Raw genomic sequence first — 24789 nt, forward strand, 5'->3', positions numbered from 1 at the left:
TGAAACGCTTTACAAAAATGTGGAAAGCACATAAAAAGGTTTCTTTTTATATATAATTTTAAATAAGTATTTTGTTTGGAAAACTTATACATCAGAGCCTACGCAAACGCAGGTGTATTCCTTTTTTTTTTTTTTTTTGCATCTGCACGTATGCACTTTTTTTTCTTCTTCTTAAATTGCGACAAGCCAGCTGGTACCGGCAATTTGGTAGATCGTTCTGTTTGTTGCGTGGATCGGCACCACGCCACCATAGCCGCAATCCGTCACAAATCATCAGCAACATGTTTTCCCTCCTCCGACGCTGGAACAAACAGGTACGCTCTGCCCATTCGGCAACTTCGCATAAGGAGCCAATCAAAGCGTAACGAAACCAAGTGAATACTTTTTTGCAATCATGTTTGAACTCATTTGAATGTTCGCGTATCCAAGTAATATATATACATAAATGTACGTATAATTTTTTTTTTGTGGTGTTTTTTTAATGTTTACCATTTTATGTTTATGTACAAAATGTACTTTTGTGAGATTTCCATTTGTTCGTGTTTGAAGTGAATTTTTTATTTGGAACCCCAAACTTTAGGGCGTCCTCTACAGAACTTATGCGAATGCGTAGCGGCCGCATCATCCTATATGTGGAAGCATAAGTAACAAGGAGGAAAAAAAAAAAAAATTCCGCACTGGATAGTATATATACCCCCCTTTGTTTTTTATTTGTATAATGCGACTGAATGGGAGGAACGAAAAAGTTTTGTGTTTACAAGTAGAGAAGAAAAAACGCGTTTTTTTTTTTTTTTTTGAACAAACAAATCGATCAATTGGGTAAGATTCCAAAGCGGCGAGGTACAGTATCCACACTTGAAGTCGTCCATAATATGAACCCTCCAGGTCATGAATAACCAAAATTGAAATTCTGCACTATGGAGAAGTTAAGAAGCGCGATGAAGAGAATATGCTCCCAGCTGAATAGCGACAGTGAGAAGGAGATCGAAAGAGGACTAAAAAGCCTGTATGGGCTGATAAAAAATAATGGACACCTCGCTGAGGAAGATTACAACGTGTGTGTGGATGTTTTAATCGAAAATAAATACCTCGATGTGATAATTTTTGTCTTATCCTTGGAGGCTGCGAAAACTAAGGGAACCAAGTCAGTGCACAACATTAATCTGAGATATGTTGAAATAATTTTTTATAGTTTCAATTGGCTCCTTCGGAACAAGTTGGGGAAAATACACCCGGATGATGAGTGCCAAAAAAAGTTTGTCACATCGGAAGCCTTCCGAAATGTAGGTCTTTTCCTCTGTGAACAAATCAACCTTCTCGAAATTTCCATTTTGAACAACTTCAGTTATAACCGAATATTTATTTTAAATGTCATTCTGTACCTTTTCCTTTTCCATGAGAAGTTTCATTTTGTTCTTCGTTCCTCCTCGTTGTTATTAAATTTGATTGAATTGAAAAAGAATCTCAAAACTGTTTCCGAGTTGAAGCGGAAAAATGAGTTGACCCATTTAGAGGACAGTGAGGAGGAGCTGGATGACGAGATTGACGACAAAGTGAAGGGGGCACAGCGGGAGATCCTTGATGGCGAGGAAGATCAAAGTGTTCCAATGGGGGATGAGTCCATTTTGGGAGAAGACTCACAAGATGACGACAAATCAGCGGAAGGGAACTCTCGTGATACAAAGAAGGGGTGCACGAACCACCCCACAGGTGATGTCTACATCAAAGAGGACGAAACTCTTCTTTGCAGTTACAATTTTCAGAACGAAGTGGTACTCCTATATAAGCACTTACTGAACAGGGGTGCTGTAGGGGGAGTAGCAAATGAGAGGGAAAAAAACGGGAGTGTGGAAAATTTCGAGTTTTACGCAGAAATGCTAATAAAGAAGAAAAACGGAAAAACGAAAATGTTTAAAGAGAGAATTGTAGATAGGGAAAGGGGGAAGAAAAAAAGAACAAAGCGAAGTAGACGTGACACAGATGAGGATAATCCGAATTGCAGAGCCGTCAGCAAGGACGATTTCGAAGCAGTGAGGGTGGCGTTCTTAGTCATGTGTGCATACTGCTACTTAGATAGCACCAGGAGCGACAGAATACACACCTATTTCCACACGATCTGTGAGGAGATACGCAAAATATACTGCAACAGTGGGGAAACGCTACGACACTACATTATTCTGTGTCTTTACAAAATTTTGGAGAAAAGTGAGACATATAAAAATATGAACGTTTTTTTTAATGTGATAAAATTGGTGGGAATTTTCTTCAATGATGTACAGAGTGAGATGGACACGACGGTGCTGTTTTTTATAAACGAGTTGTTAAAGAGGAGGAAGTTCAGCGAAATATACAAAAATGCGAAGTTTAATTGTAATTGTATCTTCCTTTTGAAGTGTTCGTATGGAGAGGAGAATGAAGAAGGGCAGGAAAAAAGGAAGGGAAAAAAAAGGCCTTCTCCATCCGGCTCTTCTCATTCCGCATCCTCGTATTACCTAGCCGTAAATTGCAACAGGAAGGACAGGGGAGGTGATCTATCCAACATGTATGGTGATTTGCTCGATGGCATCACAAAAATGCAAAGTAAAAAGTACGCACAAGCGAGAAATCAACTGTTCGTGATGGGAATACAAAAAAGAGACCTTCGTCGAATCTGCCTCATCTTCGCAAACCTAGAAATGTATATAGCCACTTGCATCAGAGAAACGAAGCAGTACTTAATCACGCGCTATGTGAAAGAAGAGGAGGAAGTTATTCTGTTGAGAGATAAGTCCTACAATGATGAAAAGCAAATCCAGAATAAAGTGAATAATGCTTTCCTCTCTTTCTTAACCGACTTAAAAATAAAATTTTTTATTAACCATTACATTATTGTAATCAGTATAGAAAAGTACCAGCATTTTATTAACCTCTACTATGGCAGCAGCAAACTGCAGGTTTTAACATGTGACGACAACCTGTTTTTGTTTCTGCTTCTCTTCGTTGATGTTAGTAAAATATTCTTCCTGCATAGGACCAATGGAGGGAGAACTCCCAGGGGGGGGCGAAAAGAAATGGGCCGATTACCCACCCAAGTGAGTAGGTACTTCTCCCTTCCTCGTAGCGCCATGCAGGGGAGCACCAGAAGTGGTACACACCCAGGTGAGGACAGACCGGGACTGTGCCACGATGAAGGGGCCATTGCACTCGCGACAAGTGAGAGGAAGAGAAAAATGAGCAACGAGGCATCAAGCGATGAGAAGGGGGATAATTTGAGAAGGAAGAAAAAGAAACTAGAAAGCTGCAACAGTCAGTTAGTAAACAACAACTGCGTGAACAAATCGGGAGAAACTCCCCCCAGGATGCTGCAATACAGGTATTCGTACCAAAGTGTCAATAACGAAGTGGTGCGAAATATCAATTTTTTACAGCTATGTGGTGAGGTAATTCATTACAAAGTATTTATAGAATTGTACGACGCGGTTAAAGAGGGGTCTACAGAGAACAGTGAAGGAGCGATAATCGATCCAAAAGTGGTGATGCAAAATGTGAAAGAAGCCAACAATTATCTGCATCATTTGGATAACGAATTAAATTACAAGAAAAAAATTGAAGAAGTTTTGTTTTTTTTCATCCCCATGAATGTTACCAAGTATATTGTAGAAATGTTCACCAAGAGAGATAAGCACAATTACTACAATTATTTTATTATGTGCTACTTGCATTACACCTTCGAAATTTACAAATGCGTTTCCATGTTTGTACTGTCCCTGGATTCGTTCCTGCCCTTCCCACAAGGGGTGAACAAAATCGTTTTGATGAACAGCATAAAGGAAGATCTATCCCTCTCTTTTTACAACCTCGTTAGTTCATACTACCTGTTCGACATTGCCTATATAAATAGGTACATTATAAATGAGATTAAGGGGTCGAAAAATAATGAGGTGTGTAGGGGGGATACCCGTGATAGCGGGAACTGTGCCAAAAGAAACAATCTACCAGGTGCAGGCAGCACTTTGGAAGCCGACCCTCTTCAGGACAGCGACTCCGATGACTACACCTTTAACATCGGCGCCAGGGACCATGAGATAGTGAATACGAGAAGTGAAAAAAATCAGGAAAAACGCGAGGACATCCTTCAGTTGCACTACTTCCTGAATGACGTCCACATAAATACGGACAATTTGTACGTGTACCATTTTGTGCTAGTGACGAATTTTATCAACCTCTTCGACGATTACGAGTTGAAGAAAAAATTATTAAATGAGCTGTACAGTCAGAAGAGAATTATAGAAGTAAGAAACTTTGAATTGTTTGCAAATGTTAACGAGAATGTGTACAAGATATTCCTCAAGTTGTTTTTTGAGAAGTGTTATTTCCCCCTCGAAAGTTACCATTTGTTGGATAATTTGTTTTCCATTTTGACCTACTACAAGAAGAATGTGCTTTCACCACAGGAGGAATACGCGTCAGATGTGCAGCAGGCGTTTTACTCCTTCGTGGAGACCCTTATACACAAAATGCTGAGGAAGACGAAATTTTTCGACTCCTCTCATGTGGATGATGTGCTTTTGTTTTTGAATTTTTTGAGGGCCATTCGTAGCTTGCGCCAGTTCGTCATTGCGCTGTCCGTTTTTTGTCGCCTCTTTAACTTGCATAGAAGTAGGGCGGTGCACCTTGATAGCGGCGCACCTAATGAAGCTGTCTGGGAAGTTTCCATGAAAGCCGCGGGGAAAAGTACAAACGAATTCCGAAAGGAGAACCCGCTTAGGAGCGAATCCTCCCCCTTTTTCAGCCTCCTAGTAGAGCTGTTCTTCACGAGCAACCTGAATTTCGCGCTGAAAGGAATACCAATTATGAAGGTCATCAAGGAGGAGAAGCAAAGTAAAGGAGGAGCCGGCGATGTGTTCGATTACACCCTCGAGGACATCGTACAGGTGTATGTAAACTACCTGGATTATGTAAAATATGTTTTGTTGTTGAACCCCTATGTTTATCCTAGCCTGAGAGAAAGGTTAAAGAACCAGATAAGTTTAGGCGAACTGTTTTGTGCGTTTACCAGGAAGAAGGACTTTTTACAAACTGAGGACAACCTCTGTGATAGCGAAGGGGGGGCAAGTACACCCAGCAACGCTACCGCGTTTAATCCATCAAGTGAGAAGCCACAATCGGGTGTAACCAACATGGTGGAAGAGTCCAAAGAGAAAGTAGCATATGAGAACGAATCGAACAAGCAGAAGGCTGCCTTTGTCAGTTTTGCAACATTTTTACAAAGCATAGATGGCTTCTTATGGCAAGTTGAGAAGGTTCAGCTGGGGCAGAAAATTTCAGGCGAGTACCAGGAAGAAATAAGACACCTCTGCAGTGAGGTACAGAAAAAGGGTGCCACTGACGAGGCAAGTAATAATCAAAGTGGTTCCTTCTTTTTTGTGCAAAAAAGTGGTAATCCTGAGATTGATAAGGTCATTCCAAAGAAGGGTGAAACCCTGTTGGAGATTTATTTGCAACATAATAACGTTACGTTTTATTACACCAGCGTAGATCACCTGGAGGGGACGAAGAAAAAATGTGAAGAAGCTGAACTGCTACTTTACAACCTGTGCAATGTTAGCACTCTCATAGTTAATTATTTTTTCACCACTTATGTGTACTTAAATGGGGACGGTAATGTTCACTCAAACACGCTGCTACATTTGATTGACAAAATCAGCAAAACGGTGGATGCGTTCCTTGCCATGAGTGCCAGTGTAAATACAAAGATTCATGCATTTGTAGAACACACAAGAAGGTACGAAGATGTTCAGAATGTAATCGCTAGTTGTGGAAGTAGAAAAGAACAGGGGGATCCAAAATATGACACAAATAATTTCTTTCAAGGGGTGCGTAATTTAAGTAGATCCATGTGTTCTTTATTTGTTCATATTTTTAAAAATGGATTATTTGTAAAGTTATTGGATCATTTGAAGAAGGGACTTGAAACGAATCGTGTCGCTGTTTACCACTTCGCGCATCTTATCCTTTGTTACGTGCATAAGAGCATCCTACTGTTTAATTTAAAAAGGGAGAGGTATAAGAAGTCGGTGGGAGAGAGCCTTGTTCGTTTGATCCATATCATTGCGGAACAGGACACACACAAGCGGGACGAACAAATTAAGGGGAAATTATCCCTCATGATTCTGTCCTTGCTGCAGATGTTAGACGAGAAGGAATGTTTTATGAAGAAGTTAATAGTGGGAAACACTTCCTCTAAGGGTCACAGTAACCAAACTGAAAATGATCCAAATGGGGGAGAGGAAGTCATGGCTAACTGCAGATCCTTTCTTTTGAAACATATCGCTCTCTTTTTCGCCAACCTTATGCGTATCGAAAAGGAGAGAAACGGTTTGAAGGTTGGACTAAAAAATGGCATGAAACGTATGCACCGAAGAGGCGCCACCGCGGTGCCTCTACTAATTGACACCATTACGCAAGACGAACGTTTGGAAGGCGAAACGAGCGACATCCTAAATGAGCTGTGCAAGTTGTACGTTAAGAAATGGTACGGCGATAGCGGTTGCCCGTTGAGTTGCACCATTGTGGAAAGAATTATTCGCCACGGCATCAGGGGGGGGGGAAATGGCACCTCCGATAGAAGCACCGCCCAACATTGCTTTTTTCGGGGCATCAAAAACGAGCGAACACATTTGCAACGGCGCGGGGATGTCGAGAGAGAAGTAGAAGCGCATGTCCTCCAGAAGTACGTGGCCCTTTTCGATTTGAAGGCCCTCCCAGAGGAAGCAGCCTGTAACAGCACCAAGGAGAATCACATTTTTATGATTTTTCTTTACTTGATGGAAAATAGGTATACCCCTCCGCTGTTCGATCAAATTGATATGCACCGTCTAGAGAGCGTAACGCACGAAGAAGTATTTAAGCTGCCTCGAAAAAATTTCTCAGCCATGCTAGCCGAAACTTATTTGAAAAAATTCGCACACGCATACAGATCTGTTTATAGAAAGCGAAACAGAATTAGCTTTCTGTTGTTAAGCACGAAGAAGGTGAAAAATAAAAATTGCCTATTTATAGCTTTATCGCTTTTGTACTTTTTGGGAAACCTGCTAAGTAGAAAAGAACGAATGCGACAACTGCTTCGAGAGTACGGAAAAGACGTCGTGAGGAGAATATGCGAAGTCGCATTCTTCTACTTTTATGGCTACTTTTACAAAAATGACATTCCAAAGGGTGAGTGTATGATGAGGTGCTACGAAAGAGTCACGTTTTTTGTCTTCAAAGGGGTTTTTAAAAGCTTGAAAAGGGGCGGAAGAGAAGATGAAGCTGGGCGTAGAAATAGTGGCGGCACTGCCCCTGGAGAGAACCAAAACGGATTCGTTAGAAATCCCGCAGCTGGTCGCGAAGATTGGAGGGTACTCAATTCTCTGGAAAAAAGCAGTCACCCCACCCAACGTGGTAATAACGACGTCGTTAACCATGGAGGAAATAGTGGCGACACGATACATAACGAGAGTTTCACAAAAGACACGTTAAGAAGAAGAAACGATTATTGCATTTTGCTAGTTCTACTTTTGCAAATGCTAAACCAGAATGTGGGGAAATTTAAGCTGGAAAGGATGGTAGATGGCCATCTTTGCGATCTTCTAACTGACTTAGCGTTCTGTGGAAGAGGGAAGAAGAATCATTTTTACTATGAAAATGCAATGAAGGACTACATGTACATTTCTAGTGAGAACGATGTGGGTGAGCTGAAAAAGGGCAAAAAAGTGTATGCCATTTTTTACGCCTTCTTTTTGCTTCTCAAATATGTGAAGTTAAGAAACGAGGGCGTGCTAATGTTGGTCGAGGCCTTTTTCAGAGATGCCCATGTAGGGAGGCTGATTGTGCAGCAGTTGGAAGCCTTTAGGGGCAAACGAGGGGTTGGGAAAACCACCCATGGGGGAAGCAATGATAAATGTGATGATGAGCACGGTGATAAGCGCAGTGGTGAGCGGAATGATGAGCGCAGTCATGGATGCCATGGCGGAAGAAAGAACGCCCTCCTGTTCATCCTAAAACTGGTAAAAATATTCTACGAAGAATGGTATGACCAGCGCAGAGAGAAGGAATCCCAAACGCAAGCCATATGTTTGAAAACGCTAAACAGGGATCTATTCAACGGACTGAAGAAAGCATACAGATATACCCTCGAAAGTGTGGATGTCCACATAAGAAGCATTTTCTTCGTTGACATTTCGCATTATTTGAAGTCGGTCACGATGGAGAGCATTCTGGACAATAAGCTAATCGATGAAGTGTTGAAATTTAAAGAATTTAATTTAAATAATGATGGTAACCACGATTGGCTGAATATGAACACGAGCATGCTGAATAAGACGTGCCTTTACTTTTATATGAATGAAAATGTGCGCAGGAAGTTGGAAAGTGAGGAGAACCACTTTTTGTTTTATCTGAATATGAACAGATCAGGGCACAGCGAATGTTGCGAAAGGGAAATTTACCGATCCGGGGAGGAACTTAACCACGAAGCGTTCCGCAACGGTGGTGCAAATGATCCCAGTGGTGTCCAATCGGATGATGAGCAGCTAAGAAGGCAAAAAAGACTCCAGAGTGATTACTACCACACAGACTGGGAGATGAAAAAAGGAGAACTCCTGCTGAAGCTTTACAGGACGAAACTCCCTCATTGCATAATGAGCCAAAATGAATATATGAAAAGGGAAGCCTTCTTTTTAGCACATAGAATAAAGTTGGAAGATAATATTTATGATTACCTCTTTTTGCTGTGCTTAATAGTTAGCAAGTTGATTTTTTGCTTTGTGTTGATGGCGGAAAAGTTGAGAATTTTTTTTTATCACTTTAGAATTTTGTACACGTCGTACCGCCATGAGAATGTGTTTTTAAATTTTGACTTGCTAAATATGCAGGAGATTAATAGGAAGATAAAGAACTACATAAGGAAGTACCCAGATATTCATTTCTATATAGACTATGACAACAACGAGGATGAGGACAGAGGAGGGGCACACGGCGGGGGCAGTCTGGTTGGCGATACTCTGGGGGATTTCTCCGGCACATATCATGGCAACAATGGCGAAACGGATCCACACAACAGTTATAACGGAGGTATGCACCGGACGAACGAACACACAAAAAGAGACTTCCCCTTTGGAAGTTCCAACAAACTTATCTCGTACGACGAAGAAAAGGAACACTTTTACCATTTGAAGAAAAACGAGAAAAATAATAGCAACTGCAAGTTCTGTATCAAATTTAAAGAAATTCACAGCGTGAACAGATCCACAAGAATTTTAGATCTAATGGACAAGGAGGAAAAGACGAATATCAAAAATATGATTTACTATGGAAAGACCATTCGAACGAGCATTTTTATGAGTAGCCCGTATGAAGGTAACGCGTATAAGAATTGCACCACATTTAGGCAGGAGCCCCAGGAAGAAGTTCATGGGGACGTTTCAGAGGATGGGTTTGAAAATGGGGGGAGCGACAAGGGAGATAGGGATAGGAAACAGAATGCTGTTGGCAATGAGAGTGCCGATGACGTGAATGCTGACCCGGAAAACTCCTCCAATGAGAACGGTCACCATGAAAATTACCAAAACGGAGTCGAGGGAAACTACACATCAACGAGTGCCACGAAGAAGGAGAAAACTTCCGCAAACGGGAAACTGGGGAAAATGAAGAAGAATCACCCCAGAAGCAGCATCAACACGGACTGTATAGTCGACAGTAGCGATCTACTGTACGGAAGAAAAATGAAAGAAATTCATTTTAAAAAGAATTACAAAAAATTGCTAAAGAGATACCTTCTTAACGATATTGACTTCTTTGGGAAGTGGATAAAAATATTCTCCATGAATGCATTGAAAATTTTAATATTCTGTTTGAGTAGTAACGACGTCATAGTGAGAATGATTAGCATAAAGGGGTTGTCCATATTTTACCAGTTGATTGAGAATTCGTTTGTCCTCTATAAAATTAGGAAGCGATTAAATTCGTTTAGGAGATCTGGAGAAGCGACTGGGGAGCTGGAAGCAGGTCACGGCGTGATATGGAAAAATAGCCTTTCGCAAAGGTACCACAATAGTGGCAGGAGTATGCACAACAGTGGGGGTCGAAAAAAGAAGCAACGGATGCTGGTAATTCCCTTCAAAGAACTATTTTATTTGTTCTTCTTTATGAAAAAATTAAAATATTCAGTAGACCCCAATTCGTACTACATAAACCCTTGTGTGTCGACCTACTCCTTTTTTTTAATAAACGAAATTTACAAGAAAAAGGGCTTCAGGGACACTCTGAAGAATCTGATTAGGAACAAAACCTTTTCGGTTCATTTTTTCCACGCGTATCTGAATAACCAATTTAGGAAGACGAATTTTACGTCGCTAAATGTCATCAATTTTTTGATGATTTCGACACAGGCTCTTTTCTCCACGAGGTATGACTTCAGGGGGAGCGGCCGGGAGGTCGGGGGTGAAGGCGCCCAAAACTATGATACAGAATATGCGAACAACCAACGGGGGAGTGGCCAAGAATATAACGGATCAAACGGATCTCACAGACCACATGGAAGATCCACTTTGCAGCAACATGATGATTGGGGCTATTCCACCCGAAATGCAGATTACAACACCCTGTATGATCAGAATGGTGACTATATGGATGACAGGCCGTACAATGGTAGTGCAACACACGCACAACGGAAAAGTAACACCATCGATAGGAGCTTCTTCGCAACGTCCAACGTCAGCCACAGAATGATTTACGATTTTCACAATGAAGATAATGATGTGGAAGAAGGGAATGAGCAGAGAAACACAGTTACCAACAAAGAGGAGGAAGAGGAGACTGTGGATAAACTGCACTACATTCAGGGGAATCATAAAAATGCAATAAGGACGATTATGAACATATTAAATAAAAATAACATTTTCGAGATTTACCTGACCATGTTTTTTAGTAATTATCTGAACTACAATTTGTTGAAGAAGTTTTTAATTCTGCTAGTCATGTGTAGTGGCGTGTTGCTCCTCCAGGATATGGAATTTGACTGCGTGGGGGGTGGAGACGCGAAGGAGAGGAGGCGCAACGGAGGTAGTGATGACGACGCCGATGAGCATCAAGACGGTAGTGGCCACGTATACTATGGTGGAAGCCGCGCACAAGAGAACGCAGCACATGGGGCGAACGCGGCCGGCGGCATGGACCAGAACAACTGCGACGTGGCCTACTACATCAAAAACAACCTCGTGCTGAAACTGATAACCAGGTATAACATCCTGCTATGGTTAGATCGAATGATGCATCAGAAGTTGTTCCAAGACGAAATAGCGTTTTATTACCCCACCTCCTTTACGATGCCGGTGATAAATTTTTACGACAGAGATTGCCAAAATGAGAAGCTCTACGTCAGCAGCGTAAACGTGGAAGCGGATTGCTCAGGAGGCAAAGGCGAGGAAGAATTGGCCTCTTTCGGAAGATGGGGTCCCTGTTATACTTCCAACGAAAGGGAATCATTCGTGAAGAAGGGAATACAGAAAAGTGAGTCAGAAGAAAGAGGATCGATAACTGAAGAGCCAAAAAAGCAGACAGGGAAAATGAGAGCACAACAAAATCATAACGGAAGTAGCAAGGAGAAGGAAGAACCCCTTACCATTGTGCTTTCCAACCAAACGCACATAGAAAAAATAACCAAAAATCGCTACATAATGGGCTATATTTTTAAAGAGAGCTACGAAAAGACTTCTGAAATATTCTTTTACCTCTCCCTTTTTGTAAGTAACATCGTTTCGAATTTGTTCTACCCCAGTGTGGATTACACCCATATATTTACAAATGCGCTTCTGAAAAAGGAAAAAAAAAAGATAAGAAGGTTTATACTAAATAACGCACAAAAAGTGATCAACCAAAAAGGGGAACCAAGTAAAGGTAACACATTCGAGTTGTGGAATTTCTGGTACAGCAATTTCCACAAGTACATTTCTCTTAAAGTTAGAAGCACTTTCATTATAAGGAAGGAAGAAAGCAAATTGAAAACATCCAATTTAAATATCTTCTCAGACTTGATAAAAATTATAAAAAATTTGAATCGGAGTTTGTATTACATTTTTATAAACCTGTTTCATATGGAATATTTTAATCTCTTCATTAATGTAAAGAATCAAGGGGAGAAAAAGGAGCATGCTAAGCAGAGAGGGAGAAACTTAACTGGAGATTATACAACGAACATTAGAGAAATGAAAGAAGCTAATTTGAAGACATGTATAACCTTTGTAAAGTACATATTTCTTATGTTCAATAATCTATTTAGCATTTGCACAAGTTTGTTCGACCGGGGAGTTCCAAACGGGGAGTTCGCGCAGAATTCCATTTCGACCAAGGTGGAAGTAGAGGAGTCCCTTTTAAATGAAGACCTAAGTTTTGTGATCAACGAGGTGATGGTTTTTCTCGAAAATGTTGTCGTCCTCCATAGCTACTTTAGTTTGTTTGACTTCAGAAAACCCGCTATGGAGAAGAACCATTGGGAAAATAAGCGATATCGAAAGGGAAGAAGGGCCATAGAAAGTTACTACATAGATATACACAAGACGCTGCTGAAAAGGACTTACGGAAAATCCCCCAGTAGATCAAACTATGCGTACTACCGAAAAATAATCCAGCTGGTTTTGCACATGATACGTAAAAAATGCTACAATGAAAATAAGCACTTTGGTTATATCTTCCTAAATAAGCTAATTACGGTTTATCATTTTTTGGAAGGCACCAGCAGAGCAAAGGTGTATTTGTATATATATGAGTTGTTGAGAATGACTAAGAGGAACCCCCTTGAGTCTTTGCTAAATCAGGTCCTTTGAACGGGTGATCATACGGGGGAAAAAATGCAGTTCCACACCTATAAATTGTGCGTGTGCTTTATTAAGAGTTAAATAGGTCGTGTTTATCAGCAAGAAGTGCCGTCTTAAGGGGTGCATGTACCACTCCCTTATGAAATCCCCCCATCTGATATTACACCTGTTTGAAGTGCAGCTGCGTTATTTTTCTTTTTTCTTTTTCTTTTTTTTTTTGCAAACCCTATGTGAAATTCTTTACAATTTAATTGGTAAAGAAAAAAAAAAGAGAAAGACATTCTCAAATAGGCTTATTTTTTTTATTTTTTTTTTTTTTGCGCATAGGGGAGACATCACTTAAGGGAACGTCCCTTTGAGAGACGTGCTCCTATACGTAAGGGACGGGCAGGTATAGTCCCACGAGCGCTTCCATTTTCTTTTTTAACAGTGTTATAATGAAACGAATGCGGGAAAGCGGTAAGTGTACAATGGAGGAGGCCAGCTTTATTTTCACATTGGCCGCAGCGTAAACGTAAGAGGCACACGTTTAGCACAATATATGTGTTATACTCTTGCTTCCCCTTTGGATAGCTGCAAGAATCCTGAAGAGATAAGCTGCCTGTTTAATTAGGTACGGGTATTCCCCGCCCCACGTCACTGACCAGAATAATAGCGTTTTGCCTATTCTTTTATTTGCCTTGAAAAGGTTAAAAGGTTTTATCGGAACAAGGAACATGATGAAAATGTTTTTTTAAAAGTTTTTTTGTTTTTTCCTTTTTCGTTTTTTAAAAATTTCAAAACAAGAGTGAAAAAAACGATGTACATATTACTGCACATAATATACGTCGCTGTAACACTTGAAAGGAGAAGGAGGGGCGTGCACCCTTTTTTTGTTCTAGGAGCTGTAGGCAGGCAACTTGGTGTGTCGTGTTCCACACCTAATTTGCAGCCGTTGAGCTTTTCTTAGAGTCATATTTTTTCATTAACAATTCGGTGGGGATTTCTTCTTTTAGCTTATCGTATTCGATGCTGCGCGAATTAAAATGATTTAAATTGTAGTTTTTGTTTTCTCCCTCTAGATCTGCGTCCGCGGGGGTTGTCTGCGCTTCGCTTGGCGCGTTCAACGGTTCCTCGTTCGGCGAAGTTTTCTGCGTATCTGTCGGTTCGTTTATGGGTTCTTCCCCCGATGTGTTCAGTTCCTCCTCATTTGGTGAACATTCTTGCTCACCTTTCGGCGCGTTGCTTTGCTCTTCACCTGGCACGATTGCCTCGTCCTTATCTGGTACCTTCACCTCCTCCTCACCAGGCCGTTTCTCCTCGTCCTCATCTCGTACTTTCTCCTTTTCCTCACCAGGCACGTGCACCTCTTCCACACCAGACACTTTCACTTCTTCCTCATATGGTACTTTCATTTCTTCTTCGTTAGGCATACTCTCATCCGCCATTTGCGCTCCAGGTGAAGTTCCCTCCTTCGGTGCCACTTTTGACGCGTCACCTTCATTTGCCCCATTTGGTAAATCATTACCATGTTGTCCATTTGGACCTTCCGAGTTATCACTTCCTTTTGTTTCGTTTTGAGGTTCCCTCCCCTTTGGTTCTTCTCCCTCTATGGCATTTGTTTCTTCCTCTTCTCCTCCCTCTTTTTCCTTCTCGTGCCAAGCTTGTAACTTATGTTCTTCTTTTTCTACTTCTGCAATGGCGTTGCTGCTCTGGTTATTCGCCGCAGCATCCTGGACGATTTGGTTGTCGCTTCGTTCGTTCTCTTCTTTAAGTACGTCTTGGTGTTCTTCCTCCTTTTGGTGTACTCCACTTGGATCGTGTCCCACTTCATTGGGTGTAATATTCTGGCTGTGTCCCTCTGTATGCTGCGCCTCCGCTTGGTCCGCTTCTGTGGGCATGTTCGCGAGCTGATCGACTCCCTGGCTGGTGTCATTCAGGGACTCATCCCCTTTCAAAGGGTCCCCACCAGTGGGGGGGTCAACATTTACCGGGCCCTTACTTATGGGCTCATTCATCAATTTTTCGTCTTCCTGTGGAGAAACCCCTTGAGACGCGCCGAATTCATTTTCGGAGGTGACACAGTTGAGTGCGCTAAACGGAGCGTTCTCGTTCGAGGCGGAATCTATAGAATGCGGCGATAACGCAGAACCGAGAACGCTAAAATTGGGGTTTTGAATGATAAAGTTTTTGTAATTGAATGTAGGAGAAGGAAGGTAAAAATTAAGAGCGTAAATATATTTTTCAATAAATATTAAAAAGTCATTTAGGTGATTTTCATCGACGAGAATTTCTTCATTGTACTTGTGGATGTAATTAAAATGGAAGTTCTTTTCTTTATTTATAATTTGTGTCCTTAGATTTAATTTGTTGTTCATATTTTCAAACTGTTTGATAAAATCGTATAGGCATTTCAAGTACATGACACAATCGTGGAAGCATTTTTTTTTTAACTTACAGGTTTCTTGATTATTCAGTAGGGATGTCTTAATATGAGTCATTTTGTCGTTCATTTTGTTTGTAATTTCTTTCTTTAAGTTAACCATTTCGTCATTTTGGAGGTTGATATTTTTAAATTTCTCCTTCATTTTTTTATTCAACTTGGTTAAAACGTTTGTTTCGTAATTTAGTAGGTTAATTCTCGAAATAAGGCTGTAGTTTTTTTCCTTGGACGCATTTAAGTTTATAATGATGTGATCAAAGTCTCCTTTTTTGGATGTCAAGATGCTTATAGAATTGATTGCCTTGTTCATATTTTCGATGTTTTCTTCCAACTTTTTAATATTTTGCTTTTGATATTCGTTAATGAATAGGATTCTCAGGCATAGTTTCTTTAGGAGAATTATTTTTGCGTTTAGTTTTTTTTTCTTTTCATCTTCGTAGTCTGCTTCTTCCAGGAGGTAGTAGTTGTCATTTGCGAGATTTCCATCCCCAGAGAGGTTCCTACTGTTTTTATCGTTGCTGGTGGCCGAGGAGGTGGTGTGTCTTTCGTTTCTTCTCGCCAACTCATCCTCGGATCCCTCCGCCGCTTTATTATTTTTCCTTTCCTTGCAATTGTACTTCATCTTGATTAGCTCGTGTATTTTCTGTTCAGACGATAGTATTTTTTGCTCCTTCAATTTTTGCTGCAGCATTTTGAAATCTTCCCTGTGTTTTTTCTCCAGGGTGTCTTTTTCTTTAACGAGTTCATTCAGCTCCACTTTTAGCTTTTCATTCTGCGCGTTTTGTTCCTTTTCCTGTGAGGCTAAGTTACTGATGTTCTTTTTTAACGTATTATACTCATTAACAAGAATTTTCATATTGTTGTTGTAGATAATTCTCTCATTTCTTTCGTCATCTATGCAGCTTTTTAAAATGTTTATATCATTTGTAATGTTGTTAATATACTCCTCAACATTATTTATGTTGTTCTGTAACTTTGTTGTAATTTTTTTGTAATAATCAGGAGTGTTTTTTTTTTTTTTTTCACCCTGATCGATTAATTTTTTCTTTTCAAATTCTTCCTTAATTATTTTATGATGTAAATTGATTTTTTTTATTTTACTATTTTCTTCGAAAATTCTTCTCGATATTTTTTCTATTTCATGTTCCTTTTCTTCTAGGTGTTTGAAATCTTCCTCTTTATCTAGCACTTCCGCTTTGGGATTTTCTTCCCAATTTCTGTAACTCATTCCGTTCGTCGTTGTTTTTAACTTTTCCTTCACATTTGTGTCCTTTTTTTTCTTCAACATTTTTGTTTTTCTCTTATTCAGAAAAAATAGGTAATGCGGATTTGCAGAATTGGGCAGTGTAGTATGCACACATTTGGAGGCTCATGTACACGTGTGTACGTGTGTGTGTATATCTGTGTGCTTCTCTTGAATATGTACTCATTCCAATTAATTGCTGTCCTTCTGGAGTGGAATAACTGAGGGCATACGTGTATCACTTCACGTGCGCATTGCCTCCCGCAGGGGGGTACGGGGGTTATCAGCTTGGGTGTGTATATATATAACTATGACAAGGCGCAGAAAGTACACATGTGTCTTAATACACATAGACTGCTATACTGTACTGGGGTACCCAGTTAGATACATCCCCCAAGGATGCGAAGTTCTTTTTCCTTGCACATTGTTTGTCCTCCTTTGGGGACGTAAGATAAGCCTCACCGAACGGACTACAAATCTGATGTTTTTAATTTTAATTTAAGGGAAAAAACATAGGAACATCTGTTACAAGTCTAAACATAGCGGCATTGTGCATATTTGCATCTATGTGCTCTCCATTTTTGCTAATTTCATTTGTCAAAGACAGCCTTCCCACATTGCACACTTTAGCCTCAGAAAAAAAAAAAAAAAAAAACAAGTGAAAACAAAATTGAAGGGGTTAAGAAGTACATATATTTCGCAAAAGGGTATATATATTCAAGCTACAAGGATTTTTTTTTTTTTCATTTGCACTTTTTTGTCTAAATTATTCGCACCAGACGCGTAGAAAGAAAAAATGAAATGGCGGGCTATTGTGAAAGGCCCTACAGAAGGGCGACATGGGCAAGGGGGTCAAGCTTTATTTCATTCAAATTGGCATAAGACTCTTTGATGAGCACGCGCATTTCCTTCTCGCGTTTAAACCACATATACTACGATAAAGGCAAACGATTTTTTAATTAAAACTGATTATGATAAGTGTAAATTAGTTATAATAGGGAGCAGGATATACTACGAACGTTTCGAATCGTTATTGGGAATGAAATGAGTAGTCTTATGGGATTGCCTCACCGTCACGATTTCTTCTAAATATGTATGGAAATTATTACCCTCTTTGGAAATTTTATTATGTAAAAATTTACTTTCATTTTAGCTTTTTTTTTTTTCTTTATAAGCAAGTATAACAGTTATAAGTACACGAGAGGTGGTCGTTGGGGGGCAATTTTTTGTGCCCAATGAATGGAACAAGGTATTATCATATTTTTCTTTTCTCCCATTAGATTGCTTAAGTGACCAAATAAGTTCGGCAACGATATATAAACAGGCGAAGAAAATTTCCAACACGTGGTTTGCTAAGGCCCTGTTATTTTTGCGCTCTTACGGGGAAGAGTTCCCCCCCCCCCTTATTTTTTTTCCTGCAGGCATAACATAGGGGGAGAAATTTGGAAATAGAGTGAGGGTGTTTCAATAGTGGGACAATCTCCGTCGTGATTTGTATGCGCCGCTATCACGATCTTAGTCAATGTGAAAGAATATGATACCCACTTCGCTTCATCTCATTTTATTTCTTTTCATTTTTTTATCTTAAAAATGTGCAAATTATTCATAAAATTTCCCCCTTTTAAAAAAGCACCCATTTGGGGTCTTCATGTGGGCTTAAAAAATTTTATCATTCGATTTTTTAAATGAAGTCTGACGCACTAATCCCAATTTCGTTTTGCACCTGTGTGCTGATCGACAATTTTTTATGCAACTCTGAGAAAAAACATCTTTCCATTTTTAGCAAAGTATGATTTGTTCTACTACGTAAAGCGGGCCACCCGCTGAAAGAACAGGTCGCACGCTTTCTATTCTCGGTGAAAATTCACATATTTGAATAGTGAATAATTTTACTAAAAGTTGGAATAGGGGTTACACGGCGCATATTATTGTGCCTTCAATGTTTTCATTTCCCCAAGGGCGATGTAGAGGTATACGCAGCGGACGTTGATAGGAGAAACAAATATGCACGCAACGTTTTTTTATATGAACAGATTTTATAGCATGCTATGTGTGACACCCCAATTAGAGGAATGAATTGGCTTCTTGCGTGTATACATCCTGCCTATGTCACCGCGGTGCAATGGGCGAATTTTTTCAAAAGTTGCAGTCAGCATATGGGTTTATTCGGGAGGTACGGGCGGGGTCGTATAAATGATTTTGTGCATCGTGAGGTAAGCAGAATGGGGGACATTCGATTCGGTTAATGTAGAAAAGTTATTGAGCATATATTCTATTTTTTCTTTTTTTTTAGCTGCTAAAGCTTGTTTATTTGGAGCGCTCTTTTATATTTTATTTATTTTTTTTTTTCCGCAGATCCCGCTCGCCCACTTATGGAGAAATAAAGAACAAGCATCTTTTGAGTGGCATAACTATAGTTGTCGCTTTCTTAAGTCCACCTCTCCTCGTGGCTTTTATTTTCATTGTTATCCCCCTACCCAGCGCATCGTGTACGTGTACATAATAATATATTATATATATGCTCCGTGGTCTTTGCATAAAAAAAAAATGCGTGGCTTCACTCGTCCACAAAACAGCATCTGCCACGACGTATATGCTAATAAGATAATGTTTGTATTTACGCACCAAGTTCACAGGTAAAACGGGCATCTCGTGGGGTCAGGGCCTCAAACAGAAGTAGAGAGTTACATCCCCACGGATATATTAATATAATTGCATATTATAGTTATTTATATATAGACCCATCGGCGTGCGTATGAAATTATATGTTTACAACCCCTCTGCGTTTAAGGGGTTTTATTTTATATCCAGTCGAACCAGTTTCTCATTTCATGACAGGTGGTCGAACGAGAAGGCGGGAGTGGCGACACGTTTCGGATGCGAAGTAAAAAAGCAAAACTAGTATTTTAAGATGCAGAAAAAAAAAAAAAAAAAAAAAGTATGTTCAAAATAAAAGAAGAAAAAAATAGGCCTAAGATTTATATTGAAGCACCCAAGAAATATTCATCTATTTGTGGTACCCTCCGGTTTTATGCAAAAATTAAGAGGGATGTTTTTTATTTGTTTTTTCTTTTCCGCATGTTTAACCATGTTTTAATTCTACGTTTGAAGAAGCAACATTTGTACGCATTTGTGAGCTGCGCATAGATAAACTGATACAACAAAATACTTGGAGAAAATTTTGAATAATTTTCGATTTTCTGTAAACTTCCGCAAACCTCCACAATTTTGAATACATAAACATCCACTCTCGTGCGAGAAAAAACGACATCGCGGCTTTGCAGGAGAACGCTACGCTGTTACCTTACCATTTCTATTTGTGAAAAATGAATTATACAGTTAAGTGCCTCCTTTTTGGCGTTCTTCTGAACGCGACCTGCAAAATCGATGTACTCTGCCTCGAATATAGCGACATTAAAAACAATTACCAATCCCCAAGTGAAAATTACCATAACGATTTGAGCATATTTGCGGAAAGAAGTGATAATAAAGGATGTACAGGTGACATCGAGCAGAGGATAATAAATGGAGAGAAGTTCCTAAGTCAAAATTATCAAAGTGAGAAGCCAGGAAATCTGGAAGATTATGTAAGCTTAAAATCGAGCCAATTTAGGGAGTACATAATTCATGTCTTCAAATCGAATGGCGTTGCGTCCAATGATTTCTACAAAGTACTTTTTGACTGCGCCAAGGTGTCATCGGCAAAACCGTATTTAATAGATATATGCGTAAATAAATATTTGAAAAAGCACAACATTGACTTTTCTCCGACGTGCCTGAGCTGCTTTTCCTCCTTCATCGGATGTACCTTTATTTCGTGCAACAAGCAGTGCGCAAAGAACCAATGCAATGATGACTGCAAAGCGTGCAGCGAGAAAAACTGCTTCAGAACTTTGTTAAACTGTACGAAGCTGGACGCCTTGCCCGACCCGTGTAAGTAGGGCAGGCTAGGTCAGACTATGTCAGGCTCTGTCAAACTTTGTCAGACTGTTCGAGGCTGTGCCAGATCGATCCTCAACGTTACTCCGCTTTTCCAAAGGATAAATATTCCTTCCGACGTGGACCCATGGACATGCCCTCGCGCTATGGCGTTGATGCTTAAGCGAAGGTGTACCTGCGTCGCAGACGTATACTTATGATCAGGATGATGATGAAAAATATGACGACTCATCCCGCCGTTTTTACAACGTCCACCGTGCGAATACATTAGGGTTTTGCTTAGTTTTATCTGTTAAGTTTTATCCTGTCAAGCCTTTTTTCTCGATAATTTTTTTTTATGCGTAACTTAGAATTCAATTTATTGAAGTGTTTTTTTTTTTTTTTAAGTTGGTAGTTTTTATTATCATTTTTGAAGAACAAACACACAAATTATTTAAAACAAAATTGATTTTAAAGTTTTTATTATGTTACACAAATGGGGACAATAAAAGGTGTAGAAGAAGAAGAAGAAAAAAAAAGGCCACATCACATGTGTATTTGTTTTCACGTGTGCCTTAGTGGCCAGATGGTGATGCGCTAAAAAATGAAGAGAAGGGACAAATTTGGAGATTTTTTTTTTTTTCTAACGAATCTTTCTCGCAACAAAGTAGCAAACAAAAAAATTACAAACAAGAGTTGAATTAGTAGTGGTACAAAAATTTATTAAAGAAAAGGGCGTAGGGAGAGAGTAGACATCCTTCTACTTCTTCATGCGAATGGAATTCCAATTTTATCGAGGGCCTCCTCCATCAAATGAACCAGCGTTTCTTCCGTGTCTTCCCGTTCGAGCCGTTCCTTTGAAGAAGAAAAATTAAACGAATAAATGACGGTTTGGCGATAGGCCGTGCAATTGTTTTTTGCACACAGGCGAGTGAAAATAGGTGTCCAGTTGTGCCCCCGTGGTCATCTTCCCTATTAGCATTTGCGTACATTGTCAATTTCCTTTTTTATTCGCGAAAAGTACTGCTCCATGAGGGACACCAGGTTTTCTGAGTAGTTTTCCCTGGAGAAGGGGGAGTTGGCATGAATGAGCAAATAAGCAAATGAGAAAGTGTGCATCCTCCTCCTAATCCGCATTTACATCTGTGTCCGTATGCATTCGTACACGTTTCCACTACATATGAGTCGTCAGGAAGAAAGCAAAGAAGAGTGCACCCCCTTTTTATTTTTTTTTTTTTGATGCACCCTCTTCTGCTATTTGTGCAAGACGCTCAACATTTACCTCGTGATTTTCTCATTTTTAATTATTTTAATAATTTCGTTCACTTTATCATCGACGTCCCGTAGCATAATCTTTTCTGTTTTGATTCTCTCGTTTATTTCATCTTGAACAACCGATTTGAGGTTCGCAATTTCATTCTAGTGGGTGAGTGAGTTAGTGTTAAAGGGGATGGCGCATTCATGGGTTGATTTACATGGACGTACGAATGATGCACATGTGAGGAGAGCGCTTACAAAGGTGGCAGGGCCTTACGTCGTAAAATCTTCTGAGCGATTCTTCCTTTTCTTGCAACAGTCCATACTCCTCAGTCATTTCCTCCCTAAAGGGGAAAGGACAAGTGGGATGAATATGCTTAAAGCATGCAATCGTATGTAGACATAAGTGCATATTTATCTACTCGCGCATGGGCATGAGCATGGACGTGCTGTAGTACTTCAATAAGCTAGTCTTATTTTGAAAGTCTTTTATTAGTTTTATTTTGAGTTTGTTCCATTCTTCCTTTTCTTTGTCTATGAATTCTTCAGCCCTGTTGGGGGAAATGTGCAGCAATGATGGACGTACGGGTCAACACGTGCAAGCATTGACCTGCAAAAATTGTAATCTTAGCAGAGGCGTAGGGGGGTTATGTCCACCCTCGGTAAATTCATCTGCACTACGACGCGGTTACTTACTTCTTCTGGAGGATTTCTAATTTTTTCCTGTGGTCATTTTTGAACTCTTCCAGATCAGTCTTGTAATTATTGACGTCCACTCTGATGTCGTTCAGCTGCAAGTGCACATTCACATGGAGTGAGTGGAAAAGTGGAGCATCTGTTTATATAAATGCCCAATGAAATGAAAGAACAAAAAAAAATAACTATTTCAGTTTGACGAGCACATGAGGACAGTTGTTCTATACTGTTGTGATAGATTTCATTCCAGGAATATGCTGACTGTCCTTACCTTTTCATTTAATTTTTCGAAGGTCCTATTTGAGTTTTCGTTCATTTCTACCAGTTTCTCCTCCAGCAGATTGATCTTCTCGTTTAGTTTCTTAAAAGTGTGTCAAAGAGGAAAATGACAGCGTTAGGAGAGCGCATATATTATTTTACTACACATCATGTATTGCGAATTTAGTTTTTTTTTTTTTTTTTTTTTTTTTTTTCTTTTTTTTTTTTTTTTTTTTTGGTTTTTTTTGGAATTTTTTTTTTTTTTTTTTTTTTTTTCTTTTAAATTACGTCAATCTTTTCATTTTTCTGCAATTCGATGCTGAAGTGTAGCCCGCTCAGTCTCTTTTCAAGTCTCTGCAACCTTTCCTGTGAGTGGGAATACACCGGGGGTGGGTTGGGTGAAGAAATATATTATATTAAGTATTGCATGACTCTTTGCCTGGATGCATGTGCAAAGGGACATTGATGATGAATCCACTGGCAGATATATTCATAGGTTGATCTGTTCCAATGAGCTTTGGTGTCCTACGCTGCTGTGCTTGTTTTGGCTGAGGGAGAACTGTTTGCTGTAGATTCCACTTTTGGCTAAATCTTCTATACGGGAGGAAGAGCGTGGTGGTAACGGCGAGTAAGTAGAGTGAGCATACATTCGTATGAGTCACATATGCACACATTCATGTATATGTGCACAAGTGGCACCCCCCGTGCGCGTGACTAAGAGGAAGCTGCATCGTCTAATCCTCCCGATATTTACCCATTTTAAAGTATTTCATACATGGGGGAAATTACGTGGCATAATGGAGAACATGGATTAAGTGCCCTCTTTTTCGCATATAAATGTGTGTACATATAGACTTTCAGATAAAATGTTCGATTGTGCTGCGTGTGTGGGTGAAAATACTCCTTCAGTTTGCTTATTTTTTTTGTCAAATTAGGACAATTTTGTTTCTTTTTTTTTTTTTTCTTTTTGTTAAGTTCGTGAGCTGTTCATTTGAACAATCATTCAATTGTTCAATTGATTCGGGGGATACACAATTATTTCCACACAGTCCAACGAGTAAAAGCGTGACTCTCTTTAAAAGTGCCCCTTCGAAAGTTACGTTAAAAAAGTTATGCGTGAGAAGGTGTAAGGAAGAAACACAGGCGAAATAAAAAAAAACAGCAGCTGGGAAAGGTGACGCAAAGAAAAAAAAAAAAACAAAAAATCGCTTTTCAACACCTGGGGAAATTATTCAAAGGGGGAAAATAAAATGCCTTCCTTGGCGGCGGGCAAATTGGGGCATGAAGAATGTTCCATTTTGCCTTTAGGATTCACATTTTCGAAAAGAGCGCGCAGAAGAGGGAATTATATTTTGTGATACCCATACCATAATTTACTGTGTTATATTTCACTACACTCGGTTGCGTTTTTCTTTATCTTTTTCTTTTTAGAAGCGGCTGCGGCCTTTTCCGAGTACAACCGCGATGTGTGAGGGTGTGCGCGCCCAATAACGCAAATGTCCATACTTTGCATGCTTCCATTTGTACATATGTACATATATACACTTGCGCTTGCCTGCGCTAGCCGTTCGCTCGGCGCTTCCCTCACCCGTGTCATAGACTACTAACCTAACCACCCAGTTGAACAGATATCGAAACTTTCTTGTCTTTTTTATCCTCAGATTATTGGTACAAAATAGAAGGGAAAAAACTTAATTTGTAACTTTAATGGGGTAGTTAAGTGTTCGTCGTAAAAAATAGAGGGTGAAAAAAAAAAAGAAAAAAAAATATTGCTATATAAAACTGGATGGTTTAGTGCCCCTTGCATTGCGTGGTATACGCCTCGGCAACTTGCAGGGTTTACACCACCGCATTCTGCTCCGTATGCAGAGCTGCATATCGCCCGACATGGCATATGGCGCGCCATAGGAGGGGAACAGGAAAGGGGCAACGGCACGTTTGTAAGAATAGCGTATGAACAATACAACATTGGGGAGGAGAAAAGAAAAAAATAAGAAAAAAAAACTTATCTATATATAAACGTTAAACTATTAGTGTACCGTTGGAAAAAGAATGGATGTAGATTGCTACACCCTGCACGTCTCATGCGAGAGTAGTACAACTGTAAGGTGGGCCTTTCCTTGTGCATTCCCCTCTGTGAATGCGCCGCGATCATGCATGCA

At 39.8% G+C, this 24789-nt stretch overlaps 4 protein-coding genes across 4 annotated transcripts; 2 read left to right on the forward strand and 2 right to left on the reverse strand.

Annotated features, from left to right (window-relative positions):
* Window positions 1–917: 917 nt before the first annotated feature.
* C922_03024 (hypothetical protein) lies at window positions 918–12842 on the forward strand (the record flags this gene model as incomplete). The annotated part of the gene is made up of 2 exons (XM_008818618.1): window positions 918–2984; window positions 3111–12842. 2 exons carry the CDS (start codon window positions 918–920, stop codon window positions 12840–12842), a joined length of 11799 nt encoding a protein of 3932 aa, XP_008816840.1.
* A 911-nt stretch (window positions 12843–13753) lies between these two features.
* On the reverse strand, window positions 13754–16543 carry C922_03025 (hypothetical protein; the record flags this gene model as incomplete). The annotated part of the gene is made up of 1 exon (XM_008818619.1): window positions 13754–16543. One exon carries the CDS (start codon window positions 16541–16543, stop codon window positions 13754–13756), a length of 2790 nt encoding a protein of 929 aa, XP_008816841.1.
* Window positions 16544–19824: 3281 nt separating this feature from the next.
* On the forward strand, window positions 19825–20439 carry C922_03026 (hypothetical protein; the record flags this gene model as incomplete). The annotated part of the gene is made up of 1 exon (XM_008818620.1): window positions 19825–20439. One exon carries the CDS (start codon window positions 19825–19827, stop codon window positions 20437–20439), a length of 615 nt encoding a protein of 204 aa, XP_008816842.1.
* Window positions 20440–21694: 1255 nt separating this feature from the next.
* Window positions 21695–23305, reverse strand: C922_03027 (hypothetical protein; the record flags this gene model as incomplete). The annotated part of the gene is made up of 8 exons (XM_008818621.1): window positions 21695–21835; window positions 21951–22017; window positions 22132–22224; window positions 22370–22464; window positions 22641–22730; window positions 22916–22993; window positions 23157–23218; window positions 23275–23305. 8 exons carry the CDS (start codon window positions 23303–23305, stop codon window positions 21695–21697), a joined length of 657 nt encoding a protein of 218 aa, XP_008816843.1.
* Between the last annotated feature and the right edge of the window lie 1484 nt (window positions 23306–24789).

The sequence above is a fragment of the Plasmodium inui genome (assembly GCF_000524495.1).
Source record: "Plasmodium inui San Antonio 1 unplaced genomic scaffold supercont1.11, whole genome shotgun sequence".
Lineage (NCBI taxonomy): Eukaryota > Apicomplexa > Aconoidasida > Haemosporida > Plasmodiidae > Plasmodium > Plasmodium inui.